At 51.6% G+C, this 24,283-nt stretch overlaps 2 protein-coding genes across 3 annotated transcripts in view; one reads left to right on the top strand and one right to left on the bottom strand.

The window, feature by feature from the left end:
* Positions 1–9,578, bottom strand: part of GML (glycosylphosphatidylinositol anchored molecule like) — a 30,989-nt gene extending 21,411 nt beyond the window's left edge. Inside the window, exon 1 of the mRNA XM_018058130.1 lies at positions 9,494–9,578. The gene's annotated coding sequence lies outside the window, so the exon portion shown is untranslated. The remainder of the gene's footprint in view (positions 1–9,493) is intronic.
* On the top strand, positions 16,483–22,119 carry LOC102188238 (cytochrome P450 11B1, mitochondrial). Of its 2 annotated transcripts, XM_018058131.1 has the most exons (9): positions 16,483–16,726; positions 17,102–17,257; positions 18,053–18,252; positions 18,347–18,550; positions 18,819–18,973; positions 20,674–20,840; positions 21,258–21,336; positions 21,412–21,609; positions 21,740–22,119. In XM_018058131.1, exons 1-9 carry the CDS (start codon positions 16,488–16,490, stop codon positions 21,851–21,853), a joined length of 1,512 nt encoding a protein of 503 aa, XP_017913620.1. In that variant the 5' UTR covers positions 16,483–16,487; the 3' UTR covers positions 21,854–22,119. The 2 variants fall into 2 exon arrangements, with proteins under 2 accessions (XP_017913620.1, XP_017913621.1); XM_018058132.1 differs by lacking the exon at positions 21,412–21,609 and having other exon boundaries at positions 16,488–16,726; positions 21,740–21,943.

A 24,283-nucleotide genomic window follows, 5' to 3' on the forward strand; every position in this document is an offset into this window, starting at 1 on the left:
AATGCATGCAACATAGGAGCACAATACATAAGACAAACACTAACAGACATAAAAGGAGAAACTGACAGTAACACAAGAATACTAGGAGACTTTAACACCCCACTCTCACCAATGGACAGATCATCGAAACAGAAAATTAATAAGGAAACACAAGTCTTAAATGATACATTAGATGAGATGGATCTCCTTGATATCTTTAGGACATTCCATCCAAATGCAGAAGAGTATACCTTCTTCTCAAGGACACGTGGAACACTCTCCAGGATAGACCACACCTTGGGTCACAAATCAAACTTCAGCAAATTTAAGAAAATTGAAATTGTATCAAGCATCTTCTCTGACCACGACGCTTGAGACTAGATATCAATTGCAAGAAAAAAGAAAAAAACTATAAGAAACACAAACACCTGTAGACGAACAACACGTTTCTAAATAACCAACAGGTTACTGAAGAAATCAAAAGGGAAATCAAAAACTTTCTGGAAACAAATGACAATGAAAACACAACTCAAAACCTATGGGATGCAGCCAAAGCAGTTCTAAGAGGAAAGTTTATAGCAACACAGTCCTCCCTCAAGAAAGAAGACGACCCTCAAGTAGACAACCTAACTGTACACCTACAACTACTGGGAAAAGAAGACCAGAGCAACCCCAAGAATTAGTAGAAGGAAAGAAATCATAAAGATCTGGGCAGAAATAAGTGACAACAAAATGAAAGGAACAAAAGTAAAGATTAACAAAACTGAAAGCTGGTTCTTTGAGAAGATAAACAGAATTGAGAAACCTTTAGCCAGACTCAACAAGAAAGAAAAAGAGGAGAATCAAATTAACAAAATTAGAAATGAAAGAGCAGAGGTTACAACAGACAATGCAGAAATACAAAGGCTTATAAGAGACTATTATGAACAACTATATGGCAATAAAATGGATAACCTGGAAGAAATAGGCAGATTCTTAGAAAACTTTAATCTTCCAAGACTGAACCAAGAAGAAACAGAAATTATGAACAACCCAGAAACAAGCATTGAAACTGAAGCTCTGATCAAATATCTCCCAAAAAACAAAAGCCCAGGGCCAGATGCCTTCACAGAAGAATTTATCAAACATTTAGAGAAGAGCTAATCTCTATCCTTTTAAAACAATTTCAAAAAATTGCAGAGGAAGGAACACTTCCAAACTCATTCTAGGAGACCACCGTCACCCTGATACCTAAACCAGATAAAGATAAGACAAAAGAAGAAAACTACCGGCCAATATCACTGATGAACATAGATGCAAAACTCCTCAATAAAATTTTAGCAAACAGAATTCAGCAACACATCAAAAGCTCATACACCGTGATCAAGTTGGGTTTATTCCAGGGATGCAAAGACCCTTCAATATATGCAAATCAATCAATGTGATACATCATATTAACAAACTGAAGGGCAAAGATCATATGATCATGTCAAGGGACTCAAAAAAAAGTCTTTGACAAAATTCAGCACCCATTTATGACTAAAATTCTTCAAAAAATGGCACAGAAGGAACCTACCTCAACATAGTAAAGGCCATATATGATAAGCCTACAGCAAACATTCTCAATGGTGAAAAAATGAAGGCATTTCCCCTAAGATCAGGAACAAGACAAGGGTGTCCACTTTCACCACTATCATTCAACATAGTTTTGGAAGTCCTAGCTACAGCAATCAGAGAAGGAAAAAAAATGAGAGGAATCCAGATAGGAAAAGAAAAAGTAAAGCTCTCACTGTCTGCAGATGACATAATAGACTGCAGCCTACCAGGCTCCTCAGGCCATGGGATTTTCCAGGCAAGAATACTGGAGTGCATTGCCATTTCCTTCTCCAGGGGATTTTTCCTACCCAGGGATCTAACCTGGATCTCCCACATTGTAGGCAGATGCTTTACCGTCTGAGCTACCAGGAAAGCCCTAATACTGTACATAGAAAACCCTAAAGATAGTATCAGAAAATTATTACAGCTAATCAGTGAATTTAGCAAAGTTGCAGGATACAAAATCAATACACAGAAATCACTTGCATTTTTATATATTAGCAATAAAAAATCAGAAAGAGAAATTAAAGGATCAATCCCATTCACCACTGCAACAAAAAGAATTAAGTATCTGGGAATAAACTTACCTAAGGAGACAAAAAACTCTATCGAAAATTACAAGACACTGATGAAAGAAATCAAACATGACATAAACAGATGGAGAGATATTCCATGTTCCTGGGGAGGAAGAATCAATATTGTGAAAATGACTGTACTACTAAATACAAACCGCACATTCACTGTGATCCCTACCAAATTACCAATGGCACTTTTTCACAGAACTAGAACAACAAATGTCACAATTCATATGGAAACACAAAAGACCCCGAGTTGCCAAAGCAGTCTTGAGAAAGAAGAATGGAGATGGAGGAGTCAACCTTCTTGACTTCAGCTTATACTACAAAGCCAGTCATCAAGACAGTATGGTACTGGCACAAAAATTGAAATACAGACCAATGGAACAAGATAGAAAGCACAGAAATAAACCCATGCACCTATGGGTACCTTATTTTTTGACAAAGTAGGCAAGAATATAGAATGGGGACAAAACAGCCTCTTCAATAAATGGTGCTAGGAAAACTGGACAGCTACATGTAAAGAATGAAATTAGCACACCTCCTAACACCATATATAAAGATAAACTCAGAATGGATTAAAGACCTAAATGTAAGACCAGAAACTATAAAACTCTTAGAGGAAAACATAGGCACAACACTGGATGACATAAATCAAAGCAAGATCCTCTATGACCCACCTCCTAGAACAGCAGAAATAAAAACAAAAGTAACCAAGTGGGACCTCATTAAACTTAAAACCTTTTGCACAGCAAAGGAAACTGTAAGCAAGGTGAAAAGACAACCCTCAGAATGGAAAGAAAATAACAGCAAATGAAACAACTGAAAAAGGATTAATTTCCAAAAATACAAGCAGCCCATACAACTCAATACCAGAAAAACAAACAACCCAATCAAAAAGTGAGAAAAAGAACTAAACAGACATTTCTCCAAAGAAGACATACAGATGGCTAACAAACACATGAAAAGATGCTCAACATCGCTCACTGTTAGAGACATGCAAAGCAAAACTACACTGAGAAATCACCTCACGCCACTCAGAATGGCCATCATCAAAAAGTCTACACACAATAAATGCTGGAGAGGGTGTGGAGGAAAGGGAACACTCTTGCACTGTTGGTGACACTTAAATTGATAAAGCCACTATGAAAGACAGTATGGAGATTCCTTAAAAAACTAGGAATGAAGCCACTATATGACCCAGCAATGCCACTCCTTCCTCAGGCGTAAACCCCGAGGAAACCAAAATTGAAACAGACACACGTATCCCATTGTTCACTGCAGCATTATTTACAATAGCTAGAACATGGAAGCAACGTAGATGTCCATCGACAGATGAATGGATAGAGAAGTTGTGGTAAATATACACAATGGAATATTATCCAGCCATTAGAAGAACACATTTGAGTCAGTTCTGATGAGGTGGATGAACTTAGAATCTATTATACAGATTGAAGTGAGTCAGAAAGAGAAAGATAAGGATCATATCCTAACACATATACACGGAATCTAGAAAAATGGTACTGAAGAACTTTTTACAGGGCAGCAACGGAGAAACAGACATAGAGAATAGACTTATGGACATTGGGAGAGAAGAGGGTGAGATGTATGGAAAGAGTAATATGGAAACTTACATTACCATATGTAAAATCAACAGCCAACGGGAATTTGCTCTATGGCTCGGGAAACTCAAACAGGGGCTCTGTATCATCCTCGGGATGGGGAGGGAGATGGGAGGGAGTTTCAAAAGGGAAGGGATATATGTAAACCAACGGCTGATTCATGTTGAGGTTTGACAGAAAACAGCAAAATTCTGTAAAGCTATTATCCTTTAATTAAAAAAAAAAGCTAAAAAAAAAAAGACAATGACACACCAGGGCTTTCCTGGTGGCTTACGGAATAAACGGTCCACCTGCCTATGCAGGAGACACCAGTTCAATCCCAGGTCCAGGAAGATCCCACATGCCGCAGAACAGCTAAGCCTGTGTGTGCCACAGTTACTGAGCCTGTAATCCAGCGACCAGGAGCAGCAACTACTGAACTCCTCCAGACCAAGGGCCCAAGCTCTATAAGAACAGATGCCAGTGTAATGAGAAGCCCACGTACCACGACTAGAGAGTAGCCTCCCTTGATGCAACTAGAGAAACGTCTGCACAGGAACTAAGACTCCGTACAGTCAAAAAATAATAATAATATAACAATGAGAAAAATGAGAATGAACATCCTAGGAATAAACATATCTAAAGAGACAAAAGAGCTCTGCTTTGAAAACTGTAAGACCCTGATGGAAGAAATCAAAGATGACACAAACAAGGGAAAAGATATGACCATGTTCTTGCATGGAGAAATCAATACTGTCAAATTGTCTCTCATACCCAGAACCATCTACATATTCAACACAATTCCTAGAAAATTACTAATGGTATTTCTCAGAGAACTAGAACAAAATATATTTGAAATCTGCATGGAAATATAAAAGTTCTGGAACAGCCAAATTAATCTTCGGAAAGAATAGTGGAGCTGGAGGAATCACACTCCCAGACTTCCCACACTCCCAGACTGTAGCCATACTTCAAAGCTACAGTCCTTAGAAAGAGTAAGGTACTGGCAGAAAAAGAGAAATACAGATCAGTGGGAAAGGATACAAATCCCGAAATAAAGCCATGCACCTATGGGAAATTAATGTACAGCGAAAGAGGCAAGAATATAAAATGGAGAAAAGACAGTCTCTTGACTAAGCAGTGCTGGGCAAACAGGACCGTTACATGTAAAAGAGTGGAGTTAGAACATTTCCTCATACCATATACAAACACAAATTCAAAATGTATTCATGACCTAAATTTAAGACCGGACATTATAAAACTTCTAGAAGAAAACACAGGCAGGACACTTTTGACATCAATCACAGCGATACCTTGTGGATCTGTCCACTGGAGTAATGGAAATAAAGGCAAAATTAAACAAACCAGGCCAAATTAAACTTAAAAGCTTTTGCGCGGCAACCGAAGCCATAAACAAAATGAAAAGGCAATCTAGAGAATGGGAGAAAACATTTGCAACTAATGAGACAGACAATGGGTGAATCTCTAAAATGTACAAACAGAATCAACATCACAATATAGGTATTAAAAAATGAAAAATGGCTCGAAGACCCACAAAGGTATTTATCAAAAAATAATAAATAAAGGTGGCCAAAAGACACGTGAAAGATGTTCAATATCACTAATTATTAGAGAAATCGAAACCAAAACTCTAGTGAAGAAATATCACGTCACACTCGTCAGAAGGGCCATCATACAAAAATCTACAAATAATACATGCTGGGGAGGGTGTGGAGAAAATGGCAGCCTCCTACACTGTTGATGGGAATGTAAATTGGTGCAGCCACTCGGGAGAACAGAATGGAGGTTCTTTAAACAGCGAATATCACAGCTGCATATCATCCTGCGATCCCCCTGCTGGGCATAGATCTGGGAAAACCCGGAAGTCAAAGAGACACATGTACCCTAATGATGCTGCTGCACTATTTACAACAGCTAAGACATGGAAGCAGCCTGAATGGCCATTGACAAAGGAAGAGGTGAAAAAGATGATGCAACATTACTCAGCCCTCAAAAGAGCTAAATAATGCCATCCTCAGCAGTAGAGATGGATGGAACTAGAGATGATCATGAGGCTTCCTCGGTGGCTCAGAGGACAAGAACCCACCTGCCAACGCAGGAGATGTGTGTTTGATTCCTGAGTCAGGACCATCCCCCGGAGAAGGAAATCACAACCCACTTCAGTATTCTTGCCTGGGAAATTCCATGAACAGAGGAGCCTGGTGGGCCACAGTCCACAGGACTGCAAAGAGTCGCACGTTTCAGAGTGACTGAGCACACACCCAGCTTGCTTACAGGCTTCTGGCAGTCTTCCCAGGTCACTAAGGAAGGTCACTTCCTCACAAGCACAGGAACCTCAGGATGGTCTGGGACCCTCGAGAAAGGACAAATTCACCCAAACCTTAGGTATTGCAGACAACGTCTGATGGCAAATATCTGATCTAGTTCCTCAGCCTCAAGCGAGCTTTAGACGTCCAATCAGTCACTCCTCATGAAAAGTTCCATCAAACAGTGTTTTAAATTTCACATGGTCAATCTCTATTCTTGTTGCACTCACTGGAATGATCAAGCCAAGTTGATTGCAACTAGACTAACTGGCAAACGCAGTCTCACTACGGTTGTCTCCAATAGAAATGGGGGTTACCAAGGAGAGAAAAAATTATGTTTTGGTAATACTGTTGAATGAATATCAGGTTCTACTTCTGCTGTCTACCTTTTAGGTTATGTTTCTGGACTACGCAGTCTGAGTGAACTCCAGGAGTTGGTGATGGACAGGGAGGCCTGGCCTGCTGCCATTCATGGGGTCACAAAGAGTCAGACATGACTGAGCGACTGAACTGAACTGAACTGAACTGAAACCTTGAAATTTTTCTAGTCCTGTTCCCTCAAAATTTGGCTACATCCTTCCAAACTAAAATTTCCCGTTTTCCTCCCACCCTCTTGACTTATGGTCATTAAGAACTAAAGCTGCCCTTTTTTGAAAGCCATGCAATACAGGTGGACAACTCTGTCTAAACATTTCAGCAATTACCACAGCAGCTCATGTATAGACAGTCATGGTGCCTGTTGCCATGTGGGCCACTCAGGACCATCACTCAAGACCTTCAAACTGCAAACCAGGAAAATCTGTCAATTTGCCAACACCTGCACTCCAGGTAAACACTTCAAATCTGATATGAGAGCTCTGCTATACTGGCCACCCTCAACACTCAGAAACTGGTTTATCACTGGCTCCCTTCATTCACCATTAATTCCTTTTGTTTCCATGGCAACGCCTCATTAAATACCAAGCTTCTCCCACAGTCTAGGGCTAACTTAGAACATCAGCTACATCACTGCATCCTAGAATGAGACACAATTACTTACCTGACCTCTGTTCAAGACTAAGAGTGTAATTCAATGAAAAATGGGGAGACCTACCACCTGAGCTTTAACGTGTGAACATTCCAGGTTAAGGTGAAGAAGACACTAAGAGGGCTCAAGGCAGGCCTTGACAAAATACACCAACTCTGCACAGTGATTACTTTGGTTTAATATGACTTAAGAAACACCCAGTACAAGAGGACCCGCTCTGACCCTACTTTGTTCCCCTGAAAGGAAGAGGCAAAACTCCCAGGGGAAGGTATTCCACCTATGTGAGGAGGATTGGACAGCATCCTTATGGTCGAAGACAGGGAGATACTGAGACTGAACAGGGGCATAAACAAACTTTGTTACTTCTTCATTAATGTGGTATCACAAGGAAAAACCCTCTTTCTTATAAATTCTTCTCAATTAATTAATTCTTTATCTAAAAGGTTACATAAACAGCTTACTGTGATTGCTTCTTAGGTCCTATAGCTGTGGGGCCTCCATATATTCAAAATTAAATTGGTTTTCCTTCTGTTAATAGGGCTGACATCAACTTGATTAGACCAGGCAAAGGAACCTAGAAGGCATTACAACCGCCAGAACGAGAAAGAAATGACCATCCTAAGACAGAAACACAAAATATCTGAAAATGAAAACTCACTGAATGGGACAAACAGATAAGCAGATGCGACAAAACACAGCAACAGGAAATGTGAAGAAAGGTTTACCCAAAATATCCAAACTGATACCCAGAGAAACGAAAACAAAGGAATGAACAGAAGTGCCAAAGCGGGACTCATAGGTCAGAGTCCCACACCTAGTATCCACGTAACCAGAGGCCTAGAATGAGAGGACAAAGAGAGAAAGCCAATCTCTGAAGAAATAATGCCAGACACGACAACTTCCCAAGATGACTTGGACCATCAGCCCACAACCCAAAAAGTTCAGTGTGGCAGGTCAACAGGAAATCTCACACAAGGAAGATCACTCTTAGACGGACCACAGCCGAACAATGGAAAACGATTCTTAGTCAGGGACGATCTGAATGTGAGCCAGAGGAAACACAGGCAGTACCTCCGGGCACGTCTGGTCTTTCCACAATCCTCAGGGACAATGGCTTCCAAATGCTGTAGGGTGAAGACACTGTGCACCAGGACCTCTACTCTAATGAAGGGAAATGATACTTCAAAAATGAAGGTAAAATGAATATGCTTCAACACAAGAAGAGCTCCCCTGTCTACTTACCAGCAGGTCCCACTACAAGACATGTTAACTGCACATCCCAGTTAGAAATAAAGCACATGAAACCAGAGCCCAAAGCAGAGGGTGTAATAGAACCGAGATGTGGAAACGGCCCCATTCGCATCAGTCAGTGTGAACTTGAAGGCAAAAAAGATAACAGGAAAAGAGACCATAAAAGGTGAAGGACGATGGTGATTTCATGTCCATAAGGGACCGTGAACCTCAATCAGAGTACCATTCCTAACCACAGCGATATTAAGCAAGATAGGAGTCACCTCCCCTGTCTGCAAATTAAGAACACAGTTCCAAAATAATAATGTGCTCCCTACTTCCCACCGCCTTCATTCCCCGTAGAAAACACAACCTATTTTGGGCACCACGATAATAAAACTATTACAAAACAAAACCAGACCTAAACAGCTTCAAGACCTGGCAGGAAAAGTAGGGAGACAAGCATACATCAGAAATGCTGCACACCCGGGGTCCCATATGCCATCTCAAACCCCAAGAAAGTGACAGCCAATCCAACCCGAAACGAAGGACCTGAAAGCAAAATGAGCCGAGAATGGAAAGGGGAGAGAGTGCTATGTGTCGGGTGGAGGTTCCTGTACCCAGCGCCGAGGCTGCTAGATGGACTGGGGCACCCCATGGGCGCGCGGTGCTTTGGGGTTCCCCGGTGTGCGTGGCGCCAGCAGGATCCCGCAACCTTGTTCTAGGGCCCAGGGCCAAAGCCCAGAATCTGCCCACACTGAGCTCAGGCCGACTCCGGGCCTGTAGCACAGCCCCCACCTCCCGTTCGTTGCCCAACCTTCCAGAAGCGTCAACACTCCCCGTGTCCGGCCCAGAGCTCCGGAGACCTATCTCCCCCACAAGCCCCTGACTCCACTCTCCACCCGTAGTCTTGTTCTGTGCTACAACCGCCGTGTGCTGCTACAAACGTCTCCACGCTCCGTGTCCTTCCCAGGCCTCCCCAACGTTCCCCGGGGGGATCCCATGTGCCGGCAGACCTTCTGGAACCTTCAGTCCCCGTGCTCTGCGAAGACCTTCCAGAATCTTCCCTGATACTCGCGTCCTGCCAAGAACCGTGGAACTTCCCCGCCCCCGTGTCCCAGCCAGACCGTGGAATTTCCTTTCCACTGCCTCCCGACCCCACCCTCGTCTTGTCCAAACCTTCTGGCACCTTCCCGGACACGACCTCCAGGGGGTTCCACAGGCTATAGGTAGTGCAACCGCCGCGGGTGTGTGAGGACAGGTCGCTCAGGCTCGGCGCCCACACTCCACCCGGAAGCACTGAGGGGCGTCTCCCATCAGGCTTTGCGCGGCTTCCAGAAGGTTTCGCCCCGCTCAGAGCGCCCCCAGGGGCAGTCTCGTCAGAGCGCCTGGCGGAGGTCGACGCCTGAAAGTGTTAGAGGACACGGAGCGGGGAGATGGTTCCAGAAGGTCTGGGCAGGAGCAGAGGTGGCGGGGCAGGCTCATGCCGTGACATACCCCAGCTTCACAAGTCTCCCATGACTGACAGTACTAGCGTTCCTTCTCTGTTACAATGAAACTGAGGGAGAATCATTACTCAAGAGAGAACCAGCAAATCCCCGAACTCTTAGTAACTAGTCCTAAACCAATTATACAGAAGAGAGGCCCCAGCGGAAACTGGGTAACAGTAAGGTCTAAAGGATTGTGACGTTATCACAAGTTAAAAGTGCAGGGAAAGAAGTGGAAAAGGTGCTTAGTGAAAATATATCATATCACAGACGTCTAGTAGAAGAACAGGGTGAAAATTTTCCCAGCCTCCATTCAGGAAGTTAGGTAAGAATAGATTACCTACCCAAAGAAATGACGAAGGAAATACAAAGAGGAGAGGAGAAATGAACAGGAGGTAAACCCACAAAGCCGAAGTTGGTTATCTGGAGGGATTCAAAGTATTGGCAGAATAGAAGATATCACAAAGAAGAAAAGTAAAATCTCATTCTCAATATCAGAAACGCAAAGGGAAGCATAAATCCTCCGTCACTGCCCTTATAAAGAAAATGAGTGGCTGCTATGAGTAGTCTTCCTGTGATAAACGTCACATTCCTGATGAAATGGACTAAGACCTGAAAAACACTAGGAAGCAAAGCTGACTCACAATGAGGGTGTAGGCTGAAATAATCAGATCCTTTTTGAAAAACTAGCTACCAGATCTTCTGTTGAAGTTAAATGCTTGAAAAATAGAAGGATAAGCCAGCGGATGAATGCTAATTCCCAATAGAGTACGGATTAATCTACAGATTCATTGATATTTCATGAGTTTCAGGAGTGTGTGTGTGTTTGTGTGTGAATCGGTGTGTGTGTGTTTATCAATGATGTACAGGCGGGAGGGGGAGGCTCTGGGGGGTGACCGAAGCGCAGGGCATGCGGCTCCTCCTTGAAAAGGGAATGGTGACACCAGCATGCACCTCCCGGGAAAGCTGCCAGGGGAGGGTGAGACAACTCGTGACCCCAAACTATGGATCCCACAAGCACAGGGAGGGCTCCAGCTGTGTGCCTGCTGGGACCCTGAGAGAGTGGGGAGCCCACGACCTCGGCCCTGTCATAGACTTTCCCACCCATAGAGCTCATGTTCCTGGAGGAAAGAAGGATGTGGGCCTTGAGCACACACTCCGTGCTGGAGTAGGGGTGGAGGGGGGCGGGGAGTGCTTGGGATCTCTCACTACTCTGACTGAGAAAGGGCTTGCAGGCCACCCTCCCACTCCCTGCCAGTGACCCTGTCTTCTGGGTTCTCTGCCACTCAGCCGGATCAGCCAGGCCAGACAGACAGGGCCTCGGCCGCATTACTGCCCTGCCTGCCAGTGTGCCAGTGGAGTCTCTGAAGTGCCCCCCGCGGGACTGCAAGCCCCCATTGGAAGAGATCCTTGTTGGCTCCTCAGAGTGCAGGTGGCAACCAAGCAGGGTAGGCGCGGTGGTCCCCAGGGTGCGGAGTGTAGCCAAAGCTTGCTGACTAGATCCAGCCTTTGTCTGCCACTGGTCCAGTGCCTCAGATTCCGTGTGCTCACTGCGCAGTCCGTCCTCAGTCTCTGGCCGGTAACGGAAGCCCTGCTTCAAGCTGCTGCAGGTCAAGGCCACCTGAGATCACCACTACAAGGCACACCTGACTCCGCTCCCCGTTAGAAATAAAACACATGACAAGTACAGCCCAATGTTGCAGAGGTAATAGAATTGAGAGGTGGAAATGGCTCTGTTCTTATCAGCTCGTGTGATCTTCAAGGTGAAAAAATGCGTGAGAGCTAAAAGGATGGAGATTTTGCATTCAGAAGGGATTTTTGAAACTCAGAGTACCTTTCCTAACTGTATTAAGCAAGAAAAGAATCATTTCTGTTGTTTGCAAATTAAGAACACAATTCCAGATATCAATGCCCTCCCTACTTCCCACTCTCATCTTTCCCAGTAGAAAATAGAAGATATTTGGGAAACGTGATGAGAGAAGTATTACAGAACAAAACCAGACCTGGCAGGATAAGACGGTAGACAACCACGCAGAAACGCTACAGACCAGGGATCTCATCTTCCAACTCCCCAAACCCGGAAAGTGACAGCAAATTCAATCCAAAACGAAGGGCCTAAAACAGAGACAGCAGAGAATGGGATGGGGACGGATTGCTGTGTGTCACGTGGAGGTTCCTGTGGCTGCTAGGTGGATTGGGGAAGCCCAGGGACCCCATGGGTGGGGGTGCTTTGGGGTTCGGCTGGCAGAGTTGTGTCAGCGGGATTCTGCAACCTTGTTCTAGGGGAGCAGGGTCAAATGCCAGAATCTGTCAACACTGATCTGAGGCCAAGTCTGGGGCTCTAGCCCCCCACCACCCTTGACCTGCCCAACTTTCTAGAACATTCGACACTCCCCGTGTTCTGCCCAGAACTTCGGGGACCTACCCCCTCCCCAAGCCCCTGACTCACTCCCTCCAGCCCCTTCCATCCTCTTGTCCAGAGCATCTATAATATTTTGTCTCCTTTTTCTGCCCAGATCTTCTGGAAGTTTCCCCATGGCAACCATATCTTGCCCCATATTCTGGAACCTTCCCAGTTGTGTTTGCTCAGATGACTGACCTTCCCTGTGGCCTTGGCTTCTGCTTAGACCTTCTGGGACACTTGCCACCACACCCTTCCTCCCCTACTCCCCCGGGTCCTGCCTGGCCTTTTGGAACCTTCTCCAGGGTCTGTGTTCCTTGAAGACCTTCTGGAGCCTTCCTTGAGACGCGTCCTGCCAAGAACTCTGGATCCTTCCTGTAGTCCCATATCCTTCCCAGACTTTGGAACTTCCTACCCCGACCTCCCGCCATGTGTCTTGCCCAGACCTCTTGGAAATTTGCCTGCCCCTGTGTCCTGCCCAGACCTCCTGGACATGCAGGCCTTCACCGAGCCTTAGAGCCTAGGCATTAACCTCCACGTCCTCACCAGACCTGCTTTCCAATTTTCCTTCACAGTAATCATCACGGGATCTTTACACTGTTCAGCTTCTCATCCTATTTGAAACAGTTTTCTTTGGTGCATATAAGTGTCTAGTTCGGTCCAGATACAAGGAGTATTACGATGTTGCGAATTCTGATACGTGTTTCATTCATTCAATATCATCTTGCTAGCTAGTCCTTCTGTTTTTGGTCATCCTGCTTTTTGTGTGTCCTGCAGTAATTCTATCCATCTTCGTTAGAAATTCAATTGTGTGACTGTAAGCAAAGGGGACATATTCTCTCTGTTCATACTTATTGAGCTAAGTATGTGAATGAACGATAAACCTTCGTTTATGTCACTCATACGATTCAATTGGGTGAATGTCCCACTTTCTAAAAATTGGAATTGATGTATATGATACCACTTAAGTTACAGGTGTACGATAGAGTGACTGAACATTTTTAAATGCATAGTCCGTTCATGGTTACCGTAAAATATTGGCTCCATCTCCCGTCCTGTACAATATATGTCCCTATAGCTTGCTGTATGCAGAAGAGTCCCCCACCTCTATACTGCCCCTCTCCTTCCCTCTCCCCACTGGTAACCACTAGTTTGTTCTCTATATCTGTGAGCTGGTTTCTTTCCTGTTGTAGTCGCCAGTCTGTTTTCTTCTCCAGATTCTGCATATGAGAGATAACATAACAGTATTTGTCTTCGGTATGACTTCCCTCTCTAGCACAGTGGCCTCCAAGTGCGTTCATCTTATTGCACATGGCAAATTTTCATTCTTTTTCATGGCTGGGTAGTATTTCCCACACAGTTCTGGTGGCTCAGATGGTAAAGAATCCGCCTGCAATGCAAGAGACCTAGATTTGATCCCTAGGTTGGGAAGAGGTCCTGGGGAAGGGCATGGTAACTCCAGTATTCTTGCCTGCAGAATACCATGGACAGAGGAGCCTGGTGGACCTCCATCCATGGGGTGGAAAAGAGTCAGACGAGACTGAGTGACTAACACTTTCACTTTCTATATATTCATATATAGATTATACACATATTCATACATATTATACATGTATATATATACATATATATTTCCATGTGTTCATATATATCCGTGTGTGTATATATATGGATATAGACCACATCTTCCTCATCCACTCCTCTGCTGATGGACACTCATGCTGCTTGTATATCTTGGGCTTCCCTGGTGGCTCAGAGGTTAAAGCATCTGCCTGCAATGCAAGAGAGCTGGGTTCAATCCCTGGGTTGGGAAGATCCCCTGGAGAAGGAAATGGCAACCCACTCCAGTATTCTTGCCTGGAGAATCCCATGGACAGAGGAGCCTGGTGGGCTACGATCACGGGGTCACAAAGATATCTTGGCAGCTGTAAATAATGGTTCTAACATCTTCCCAAATTAGCATGTTTACTTTTCTCAGATCTGTAGCCAGGAGTGGCCATCCTGGCACATTCCTCATCTTTTTCTGTTGCACACAGACTGTTACTAACAGCATGGACCTGGCAGATGCTGAGGTCTGTGAGGTCCAGTGCATCAACAAGGGGGCCCCTGCCTCCGCGAGGAGGTGCCCCGTGTATCCTGGCTGGGCTCACACTGCAGTTGGCAGTCCACCCCCCTCAGGGGACAGCAAAGAGTTCAGATATCCAGGCCAGAGGATCCCGGGGATCGACCTGAGTGGGCAGGTTGAGGAAGGGGCTGGGCCACTGCTGGGGTTCCGGTTGACTCCCCCAGCCCAGGGAAAGAGGGGAAGGAGTCTGAGAACTGTATTGGAGTGCAGGCTCTGAGCCTGGAGTGGGGATAGGAAGGACCAAGGATGAGGTGTGGAGAATTCGGAACCCAGCACGCAGGGGAGGAGAAGGGTTCTGCCTGGAAACAGCCTGATACGGATATCAGGGCTCCCGGGCACTGATCTCGCCCTGGGACGCCCACTGAGTGGTGCTCTTCTCTGCAAGACGCTGGCCTGGCCCCTCCGGGGGAGACCATCAGGGCAGTGCCTCCCCTCTCAGGGCCCTGGGCCTTCTGGGTCTGGGCTGGGTCCTCACCCACAGCTGTGCCTCGGGGGAAAACAGCCCAGCTGGCTGGCCCTCAGCACAAGAAGAGGTCTGCGGGGGGTGGGCCGCAGGGCCCATGTGGGAGGCAGAGCCCCACCTTTGGTGACGTGGGGACCAGGGGCCCTGAGAGCGCTGTCGGGTCTTCCTCTGTGAGGAGTCATTGCGTGAAGATTCCCCTGGGACCTGCACCCTGCTCTCAAGCTTGGGAGGTCTAGGAGGTACCAAGAGCTCGGCACAAGTTCAGGAGCCTGTGGTGCTAGTGCAGGCAGAGGGCACACAGGCAGGAACAGGTTCGGAGGCTGGCCAGGGTGGCCTGGGCCGAGGCGGAGGCACCCCAAGCGCAGGCTGGGGCTCCAGGCTGCGTCTCAGCCCGAGGACAGCTCTTACGCCATGGGGGGCTGAGGCCCATCGTGCATCTCTGCTTGATGAGGGACCTTGGCAGTTCTGACTCATGACCACAGCTGAATATCCCCCAGGGAAGTGTCAAGAGAGGGAATGAGTGAAAGCAGAAGGACAAGTAACACTCAGATCTTCAGCCACCCTGCTAGGAGCCCCATGCACTCCGTGTCCTTCCTCCAGAGCCTGCACGGCGGTGTCTTCAGGGCACCATCCCCAAATCAGGGCCGGGGCTCCTGGGCACCTCTGCAGAGGCCCAAGCATGAGGGCCCTGGGCCCTGCTGACACATGGGGGACATGGGGGTGGCACAGAAGACCTGCTGTCAATCTTCTGCTTGAAAGCAGGGCCAGGGACAGCAACACTGACCTCCTGGGAGAGCTGCCAGGGGTGGGTGAGACGACACGGGGTCTGAAACTGTGGACCCCCAAGCCCAGGGAGGGCAGAGCTGTGTGCCTGCTGGGTCCCTGGGAGGGTGTGGGGCCCACGACCATGCCCCTGTCAGACTTTCCCCACCCTGGGAGCTGCTCATGTTCCAGGAAGAAACAAGGATGTGGTCCCTGAGCACACACCCCATGAGGGCAGGGTCCTCTCACCTTTCTGACTGAGGAGGGGCTTGCAGGCCAGCCTCGCCTTCCCTGCCAGTGACCCCGTCTTCTGGGTTCTCTGCTCCTCAGCTGGAGCAGCCAGGCCAGACAGACATGGCCTTGGCCACAAACTGCCTTGGACGCCAGTGTGCCAGTGGGGTCTTTGCATCCCCTGATTGCCCGCTGTGGGACTGCAAGCCCCCATGGGGAGGGACCCTGGCTGGCTCCTGCCTCCACCCCTGGACTCAGCATTCGGCCCAGGCAAGAGTAGGCAAAACCCGAGGCTGCAGGAGATGAGAGCCCAACCCTTCCCACTGCTCCCCGATCTAGTCCTTGTAGAAGAGAAACAAACATACCCAAGGTCTCCTTTCATCCCTTGTGAAGATAAGGCACCCATCCATCTTGCGCCTGTCCCACACTGGAGTGGGAGGGGGACTCTTGCCCCCACTGATGCCCCTTTGGGTCCCTGCTTCAATCCTGCCCTGTTCCTAAGAACCACCCACCAGGAGGCCTGCGTCACTGCCAGACCCGGCACCATCCATCTCCCTCCTCCCGCTGGAGGCCTTCAGCTGAATGCTGCCCCAGACTTCCTGGTCTGGCCCAGAGCCAGTCTGGCCTGTGACGTGATCAGATTGCCTGGGAGAGCAGACCCGGTGAGATAAAAGGAAGGGGCTGAGGGGGCGGGGAGCAGCAGGATGGCGCTGTGGGCAAAGGCCAGGGTGTGGATGGCAGGGCCCTGGCTGTCCCTGCACAGGGCACGCCCACTGGGCACCAGAGCCTCTGCAGCCCCCAAGGCGGTGCTGCCCTTCGAAGCTATGCCCCGGTGTCCTGGCAACAAGTGGATGCGGATGCTGCAGATCTGGAAGGAGCAGGGCTCTGAGAACATGCACTTGGACATGCATCAGACCTTCCAGGAGCTGGGGCCCATTTTCAGGTAAAGCTCTCCCCGCTCACCTCAGCGAGAACACCCTCACGTTCTGTCCCCCTTGGTGGCTGAGTCCGACTGGCCCAGGGCTAGGCCACATCCCACTGCCCACATCCTGGCGGGGGCGCCCGGGCCAAGGGGAAGGGGCAGGGAGGGGGCTCCTTGCGGCAGGTGTGCGCCTGGGCCACCGCAGACGGGGGCCCTCAGTGAGCAGGAGCCCTGGGCGGCTTGCTGCTGGGAGCACAGAACGCAGACCCCAGAGGAGGGGAGGCTTCAGTGAGACCGCGGGAGGGCCCGCCTGCTCTGAGCCAGCGCCTGGCTCTGTGGAGCGGGGACCAGGCAGGACATGGCCCCCCCAGCAGGCCGCGGAGCTCTGCCCCACAGGTACGACGTGGGAGGGAGACACATGGTGTTCGTGATGCTGCCCGAGGATGTGGAGAGGCTGCAGCAGGTGGACAGCCTTCACCCCCAGCGGATGCTCCTGGAGCCCTGGCTGGCCTACCGACAGGCTCGCGGGCACAAGTGTGGCGTGTTCTTGCTGTGAGGGCCGGTGGGGGTGTGGAGGGAGGGGCTGGGGGGCCTGTGTGCAGAGAGCATGTGGGACGGGGAAGGCCTCAAAGCCAGCCTGCCCTGGGCACACCTGGATAAGTGGGGAGAGGGTACCCCCAGCTCTGGATCGGGCCCATGCGCCAGGCAACCTGTGTGCCCTGAGCCGGGTAAGGGGTGGGCCATGGTGGGGACCCTCCCTATGGGTCAGGAGGAGGGAGGGTGATGTCTGCAGAGGCCTCCGAGGGGCCTGCTGGCGGGGTGCCTGTCTCCCTTTCACCAGCCTCCTAGGCCCTGCCAGCAGCCCCCCATGGGCACTGGGCCCCATGTGGGGACCACCAGGAGAGGCCCGACTGGATTCTGCCACAAGGGGCAGGAGCTGTGCAGGGAGGGGAGCGGGCGACCAGCACGACAGAGGCCTCGTCCACTCTGGGGCACAGTGAGAGCAAGCTGGACCAGCTCCCAGGGGCTCGGCCTCCTTCCTCTCAGAAGAAGCCTCCAGGCCCAGAGGGGGCCCGGAGGGGAGGTGCGTATGGCAGGCAGGGGACCTGCGAGTGTGCAGACACCCCGGCAGCAGTCTCAGCCAGAAGCCCCCGTCTCGGCCTGGGTGAAGTACCTGATGCTGCCCCAAGTAAGAGGTGCCGCCATGATCCCACCGGGGCGAGCCTGCCCCTGAGGACCAGCAGGCGCCTCCCCGTCTGGCCCGCTTCGCTCTGGAGAGAGGAAGGCGGGGTGCAGGATGGGGCCACTGCTGACCGACACCCTGACGCTCCGCTCCCTGCTCCACAGCAACGGGCCCCAGTGGCGTTTGGACAGACTGCGGCTGAACCCAGACGTGCTCTCGCTGCCAGCCCTGCAGAAGTACACACCCTTGGTGGATGGCGTGGCCAGGGACTTCTCCCAGACCCTGAAGGCAAGGGTGCTGCAGAATGCTCGGGGGAGTCTGACCCTGGACATCGCGCCCAGCGTCTTCCGCTACACCATCGAAGGTGTGGGCTGGGGAGACGGGTGCACCTCAGGGTCTGGGGGGAGCTGGCCCTGAGGCCCAGGCTGCCCGGGGCTCAGGAACCCCTCCTCCCGCAGCCAGCACCTTAGTGCTTTACGGAGAGCGGCTTGGCCTTCTGACCCAGCAACCAAACCCTGACAGCCTGAACTTTATCCACGCGCTGGAGGCCATGTTCAAGTCCACCGTGCAGCTCATGTTTGTGCCCCGGCGCCTGTCACGGTGGACGAGCAGCAGCATGTGGAGGGAGCATTTTGAGGCCTGGGACTACATCTTCCAGTACGGTGAGGGCTGGAGCCCGGGCAGTGTGGTGACTGGGGCCCCCGGGGCCCCTCCACTCACCACAGTCGCAGAAGGACTGAGGTCCCGGGAGGGGCTTGTGGCTGCGTCATGGTCCCAGACACCGCCAGCAGTGATGCTGGCCTGGGCGGGCCTGAGAAGTGGGGCAGGACGTGGGGACCTGGGGGCATGGAGGGTAAAGGGCAGGAGGATGACAAAGAGCAGTGCTTCCTGGCGCCAGACCCAGGGCTTCTGTCGCTGTGCATCCTGCAGCCAACAGAGCCATCCAGAGAATCTATCAGGAGCTGGCCCTTGGCCACCCATGGCACTACAGCGGCATCGTGGCAGAGCTGCTGATGCGAGCAGACATGACCCTGGATACCATCAAGGCCAACACGATCGACCTCACTGCTGGAAGTGTGGACACGGTCAGGCCAGCACCCAGCCCTTCCCATAGACCAGGGAGCTCTCCTGCCTCCAGGCGGCCTCCACCCACGGCAAATGTCTCCTTCACGCCTCTCCCCAATCTGTGCCTCCAGCTTCCCAAAGGGAAGGCGTCTGTGGTGACCCACATGGGAAACCAGGCTCCAGACAGAGTGTAGAGTGCCCGGAGACCTGGGCACCTGCAGCATAGAGGTCCCTGGGGTCCTGGGGGGAGGGGAAGGGCCGAGGTCCGGCTGCAGGGTCACACTAGAGACCTGCTCCAGGGACAGAGACGATCCTTTGGATGTGACAGGCCAATGGGAAGGGCAGCAAGAGGCTCCAGCGTGTGTGGGAGAGAGCAGGTGGCAGGGAAGCCAGCCCAGGGGCCAGGCCAGGCCCAGGGTGTGCAGTGCAGCTGAAGCATCCTGCCTCTAGACCGAGCCTCCCTCTGCCAGCATCTCTGAGGGCACCCAGGCCCTGAGCAGAGGGGCAGGCTCGTGGTGGAGACACTCCCTGAGCCGGGCCTGTGATGCAGCTGTAAGTTGAGAGGGTGGGGCAGGCATGCGCCTGCTCTGGCAGGGCTTCCTGTAAAAGGAGGGCTTTCACTGAAATTGGAGGGACCACACAAAGAGGAGGCCCGGAGGGCAGCAGGCCAGGCCCTGCCAGAGCCAGCAGTGAGGAAAGGCCATGAGGCTGAGCAGTGGGAACAGGGCAAGTGGACAGAGGCGGGCAGACAGGGTCAGAAGGGCCTTGCACACTTGTATCCCAGGCTAGAGGAAGCCAGTGTGGGGAGTGTCTCATTCAGGCATCCGGTCCCACACGGACCACAGGTCAGAGCACAGCATGGACTACAGCTCAGAGAGCCGCGGGGAGGCCGGATCTGCCCGGCAGGGGATGCCAGGGGCAGGTTACCTTGGGGACGACATTTAGGAGATACCAAGCTGCCCAGTCTTTGGAGACTTAGCAGCAGTCTTCGGAGAAGGCCTTGGCACCCTACTCCAGTACTCTTGCTTGGAAAATCCTATGGACAGAGGAGCCTGGTAGGCTGCAGTCCATGGGGTCGCTAAGAGTCGGATACGACTGAGCGACTTCCCTTTCACTTTTCACTTTCATGTACTGGAGAAGGAAATGGCAACCCACTACAGTGTTCTTGCCTGGAGAATCCCAGGGACGGGGGAGCCAGGTGGGCTGCCATCTATGGGGTCGCACAGAGTCGGACACGACTGAAGTGACTTAGCAGCAAGCTGCCCAGGTCTCCGGCTGGATAGTGGGCACTGCTCTTTGCACATGGAAATGATCCAGGAGGAGGAAACGGTTGGGAGTCTGGGCAGCCAGTTCCTGTTAGGACCCTGTGAATGGACCTGCCTCTGGATGCCCAAATGGACCTCAGCTCCTCAACTCTCCCCACTGAGTAGATGCCAAGAGTGAGCCCCTCTTGGACCCAGGGGAGGAAGACAGCCTCAGGTTCTGAGGTGGCCACAGGAGGCCTGCATCTCAGGAACGTTGGGGATGCCTCCCCTGAGGGGTTCAGGGAAAGCCGACAAGCTGGTTTTAGAATCTCCAGGACTCCAGGTCTGGGCTTTGTGGTCTCCAGGAATGTAGGTCCCCTGCCCCAGGGGACCACCATCTTTCTGGGAAGGGCTCGGGAGTGGAAGGGCACTGCCTACACTGAGGTCTGAGCCCTGACCCTCTCCCCGCCCTGCAGACAGCCTTCCCCTTGCTGATGACTCTCTTTGAGCTGGCTCGGAACCCAGAGGTGCAGCAGGCCCTGCGCCAGGAGAGCCTGGTGGCTGAGGCCCGGATCTCAGAAAATCCCCAGAGGGCCACCACGGAGCTGCCTTTGTTGCGGGCGGCCCTCAAGGAGACCTTGAGGTAGGCGAGGTCGACCTGGACTGCCCCGTGGCCCTGGCCCCGTGTCTGCAAGCCCTCTTGCCGGGCTTGACGATCACAACTGGGGCTGACAGCTCCTTTGCCCAGGGGTGCATCCCCCTGTACCTCCTCTTCTTCTCCCTGGAGGGAGGCTGGTGCTTCTTCCTCCGGGATCCCACCTCAGTGTCCCGGGGCCCTCGTCAGTCACGTCCTCGCTGGCCTGGGGAGCTTTGGCTAACTTGGGAGATGCAAGGAAGGAGCGCCTCAGGATCTGGGCTTCCCAGTGCCAGGAGTGACGTGTGAGGGCCCGGGGTGGGGAGAGGGCTGCCCTCAGGCTGTGTACACTAAGCTAGGAAGGCTGCAGAGAGTGTCCGGGGTATGGCCACAGCTGAGGACCCTGCAGGATGCCCCTGTGCGCAGGCTCTATCCCGTGGGTATCACTTTGGAGCGGCAAGTGAGCTCGGACCTGGTGCTGCAGAACTACCACATCCCGGCCGGGGTGAGTGAGGCCCTGGAGCCCCGACAACCTTCACCCAGTGGCCAGCTGACATTGGCCCCTTTCTGCTGCCTGCAGACGCTGGTGAAGGTCCTACTCTATTCCCTGGGTCGAAACCCCGCCGTGTTCGCCAGGCCCGAGAGCTATCACCCCCAGCGCTGGCTGGACCGCCAGGGCTCTGGAAGCAGGTTCCCGCACCTGGCCTTTGGCTTTGGCATGCGCCAGTGCCTGGGGCGGCGCGTGGCCGAGGTGGAGATGCTGCTGCTTCTGCACCATGTGAGTGGGCCACAAGGGGCATGGGTGGGCAGCCTGGCTGAAGACCCCTGGCTTCGTTCTGGGGCGCCCAGCCTTAGGGCCCTGGAAGGCAGGGCAGGCTGGGCCAGGTGGAACCTTGCCTCTGTCCTAGGTGCTGAAGAACTTCCTGGTGGAGACACTGGCACAAGAGGACATAAAGATGGTCTACCGCTTCATACTGATGCCCTCTACCCTCCCCCTCTTCACCTTCCGGGCCATCCAGTAGTCCTGTCAGCACACTGTTGGGCCACTCACACTACAAGCCCCTCTGCCGGAGCCCAGCCACCCCTCTTTTCTCCTATCCCCTGCCTTTTGAGTCACACCGCTGTGCAGCCAGCACTTTGCACTCAGGGAACAGCACAGGCCCCCGCGGGTCAGGCTTGCCGGCCTGTACAGAAAGACCAGGGCAGAGCTGGGGATGAACCTTGGTGGCAGGTCCTGGGCACATGCCCTGTCCCACCAGCTCTTTCTCTAGCAAGGGGTGCTGTCCGAGGGCATTTGACCCCAGTCACCCCAGCACTAGCCCCAGGCCCCTCATGTGGCCATCCAAGTGACGGGCCTCAGACCACACCGTCTGCCTCCCTGTCCACTCTTTATACTGCCTGTGCTAAAGTCTGCTCCTGTGCAAGAGCTGACAACTTGGGCGTGCTCTGTCCTGATGGCTGCCATTTCAAGTCAAGTGCCGTCCCCTTTGCCTCCAGTGCTCTGGCATGGACTTGCCTTCAAGCTGGGTTGTTATCTGTCTACCTAGCCTCTTGGGCTCACCCTGGCAGTGCTGGTCCTCTGCAATTGTGGCTGAAGTGCCCAGCTCAGGCCTGGACAGGCAGGTCGGGAGTCAGGTTTCCTAGAAGAGACACTTCCAAAAGCCAACCTGGACAGCAGGGTCAATGATACTCATCTGAGAGCAGGAGGGATGGTGAACCCCTCTGGCACGAGGCAGGCCAACCATAGAGAAGCTTCTAGAAGAAGGGTGTGGGGCCACCTTGCACTCCCTTCAGTAGAGCCAGTCTGAAGTGCTCATTACCTTCTCACAGTGACCCACAGTGACCCACAGCAGAGGGACCACCCTGATCTCAAGGCCGGAAGAGGCTTTGAACCATTGAGAGCCAACTGGGATCCCCTTGTTGGCAGGAGCAGGCAGTCTGTCCTATCCCACCTAAGGCCAGGTGACACCTCAGGTAGAAAGTGGGCCCAGAGGCAGGATGAGGGGCGGTGGGGTCTCTCCACTCTCCCTGCCCCCAGTGAACTGCCCCCCAGGTCATCTGTTTGGTGCCAAGATCCCTGGAGGAGGACAAGAGCCACACACCCCATCACCACTTCAGTCCATCTGTGACCAAAGAGGCCTGCGGCCGCCAGTGTGATCTTCTCCTGCCCCATACAGGACTGTTGAAAGGGAACCAGAGATTCATGGAGGAGGGAGGAGGTTCCAGACTCTGTGGTCACACAGGCACAAGCTGGAGCCCTCGCCCAGCACACAAGCCCAGCCTTCATTCCCTCTGAGCTCTGAGTTGTTCTTCTGGGAATTCTGTAGAATTACCATTTCGCTGGGCCCACTGAGGCACAGTGAGATGGGTTTTGGGGAAGTGCCCAGTTTTCTGGCTCAACTGGCACTCAACCTATCCGATCCTTCTCCCACCACTCAGTGGCCCTACTCTGCAATAAGTGGAGCAAGTGTGAGGACAGGAATGGAACGAAAACCTAGTCCGCTTGTAGTGAATGTGTGTCATTCTGCGGAGCTTGCCGCATGTGGATGCTTGATCTTCACGGCAGCCCTAAGAGGCACGTGCTACCCTCATTCCCATTTTGAGAAAACCGAGCCTCAGAGAATTCGCTCATCTGGCAGAGTTTCTGGCACTTCCATGGAATGGGTACTGCCTGAAGCCATGAAGACTGTCCCATCTCTAAGGCCCTCATTAAGGAACCTTGGTTTGGTAGTGCTCATGGACATCGTGGAGATAAACTCCAGCTAAGCATTTCTGTCTGCTTTCCAGATCCTCTCCTGGATTTCCGTTTCTCCAGATTTCCTCTTTCAAGTCTATGGAGGGGCCCCTTTTTCTTTATTTGGCTTGGAATTTCCCGTGTCTTCAAGTGTGAGGCTCTGTCTGGCTCTTTCTGACAACCTTCCAGGTTATTGCGGTCTCGAGTCTACTGTGTGATCCTCATGATTCTTGCGCCTCTTCGGGTCTTTCAGCGTAGCAGTAGTAGTGCCTTTAAGAAGCCCGATGCCAGGAACCAGAGCGCCCTCTGTGCTCCCTGCCACTGGGGTCTGGTTCGGGGCCATGTCATCTCTTGCCCAGGGCTGTCGCTGTCCTGGAGCCACTCTGTGCTCACTGCTCAGTCTGGGTTTCCTCTGGGGCTGACTAGTGTCAAGCCTAAACCCCCTTGAGGGCCTTGTCTCGGTTCTCAGGTAGGAACGGGGAATTGGGGCTTTGTCCTCATTCCACCTTGCAAAGCTAGGCTTGCTGCTCGCCTGACGGTGCTGAGGGCAGTTTGCCATGTTAGTGTAGTGTTTTCAAGGTCTCACCTCCACGTGGGGCTCTGTGACAGCCTAGAGGGGAGGGGAGGGAAGGGAGGGGGTGGGAGGAGGCTCAAGAGGGAGGGAACCATGTATACTTGTGGCTGCTTCATGCTGAGGTATGGCAGAAGCCAACACAAC

The sequence above is a fragment of the Capra hircus genome, chromosome 14 (assembly GCF_001704415.2).
Source record: "Capra hircus breed San Clemente chromosome 14, ASM170441v1, whole genome shotgun sequence".
NCBI classification, from domain to species: domain Eukaryota; kingdom Metazoa; phylum Chordata; class Mammalia; order Artiodactyla; family Bovidae; genus Capra; species Capra hircus.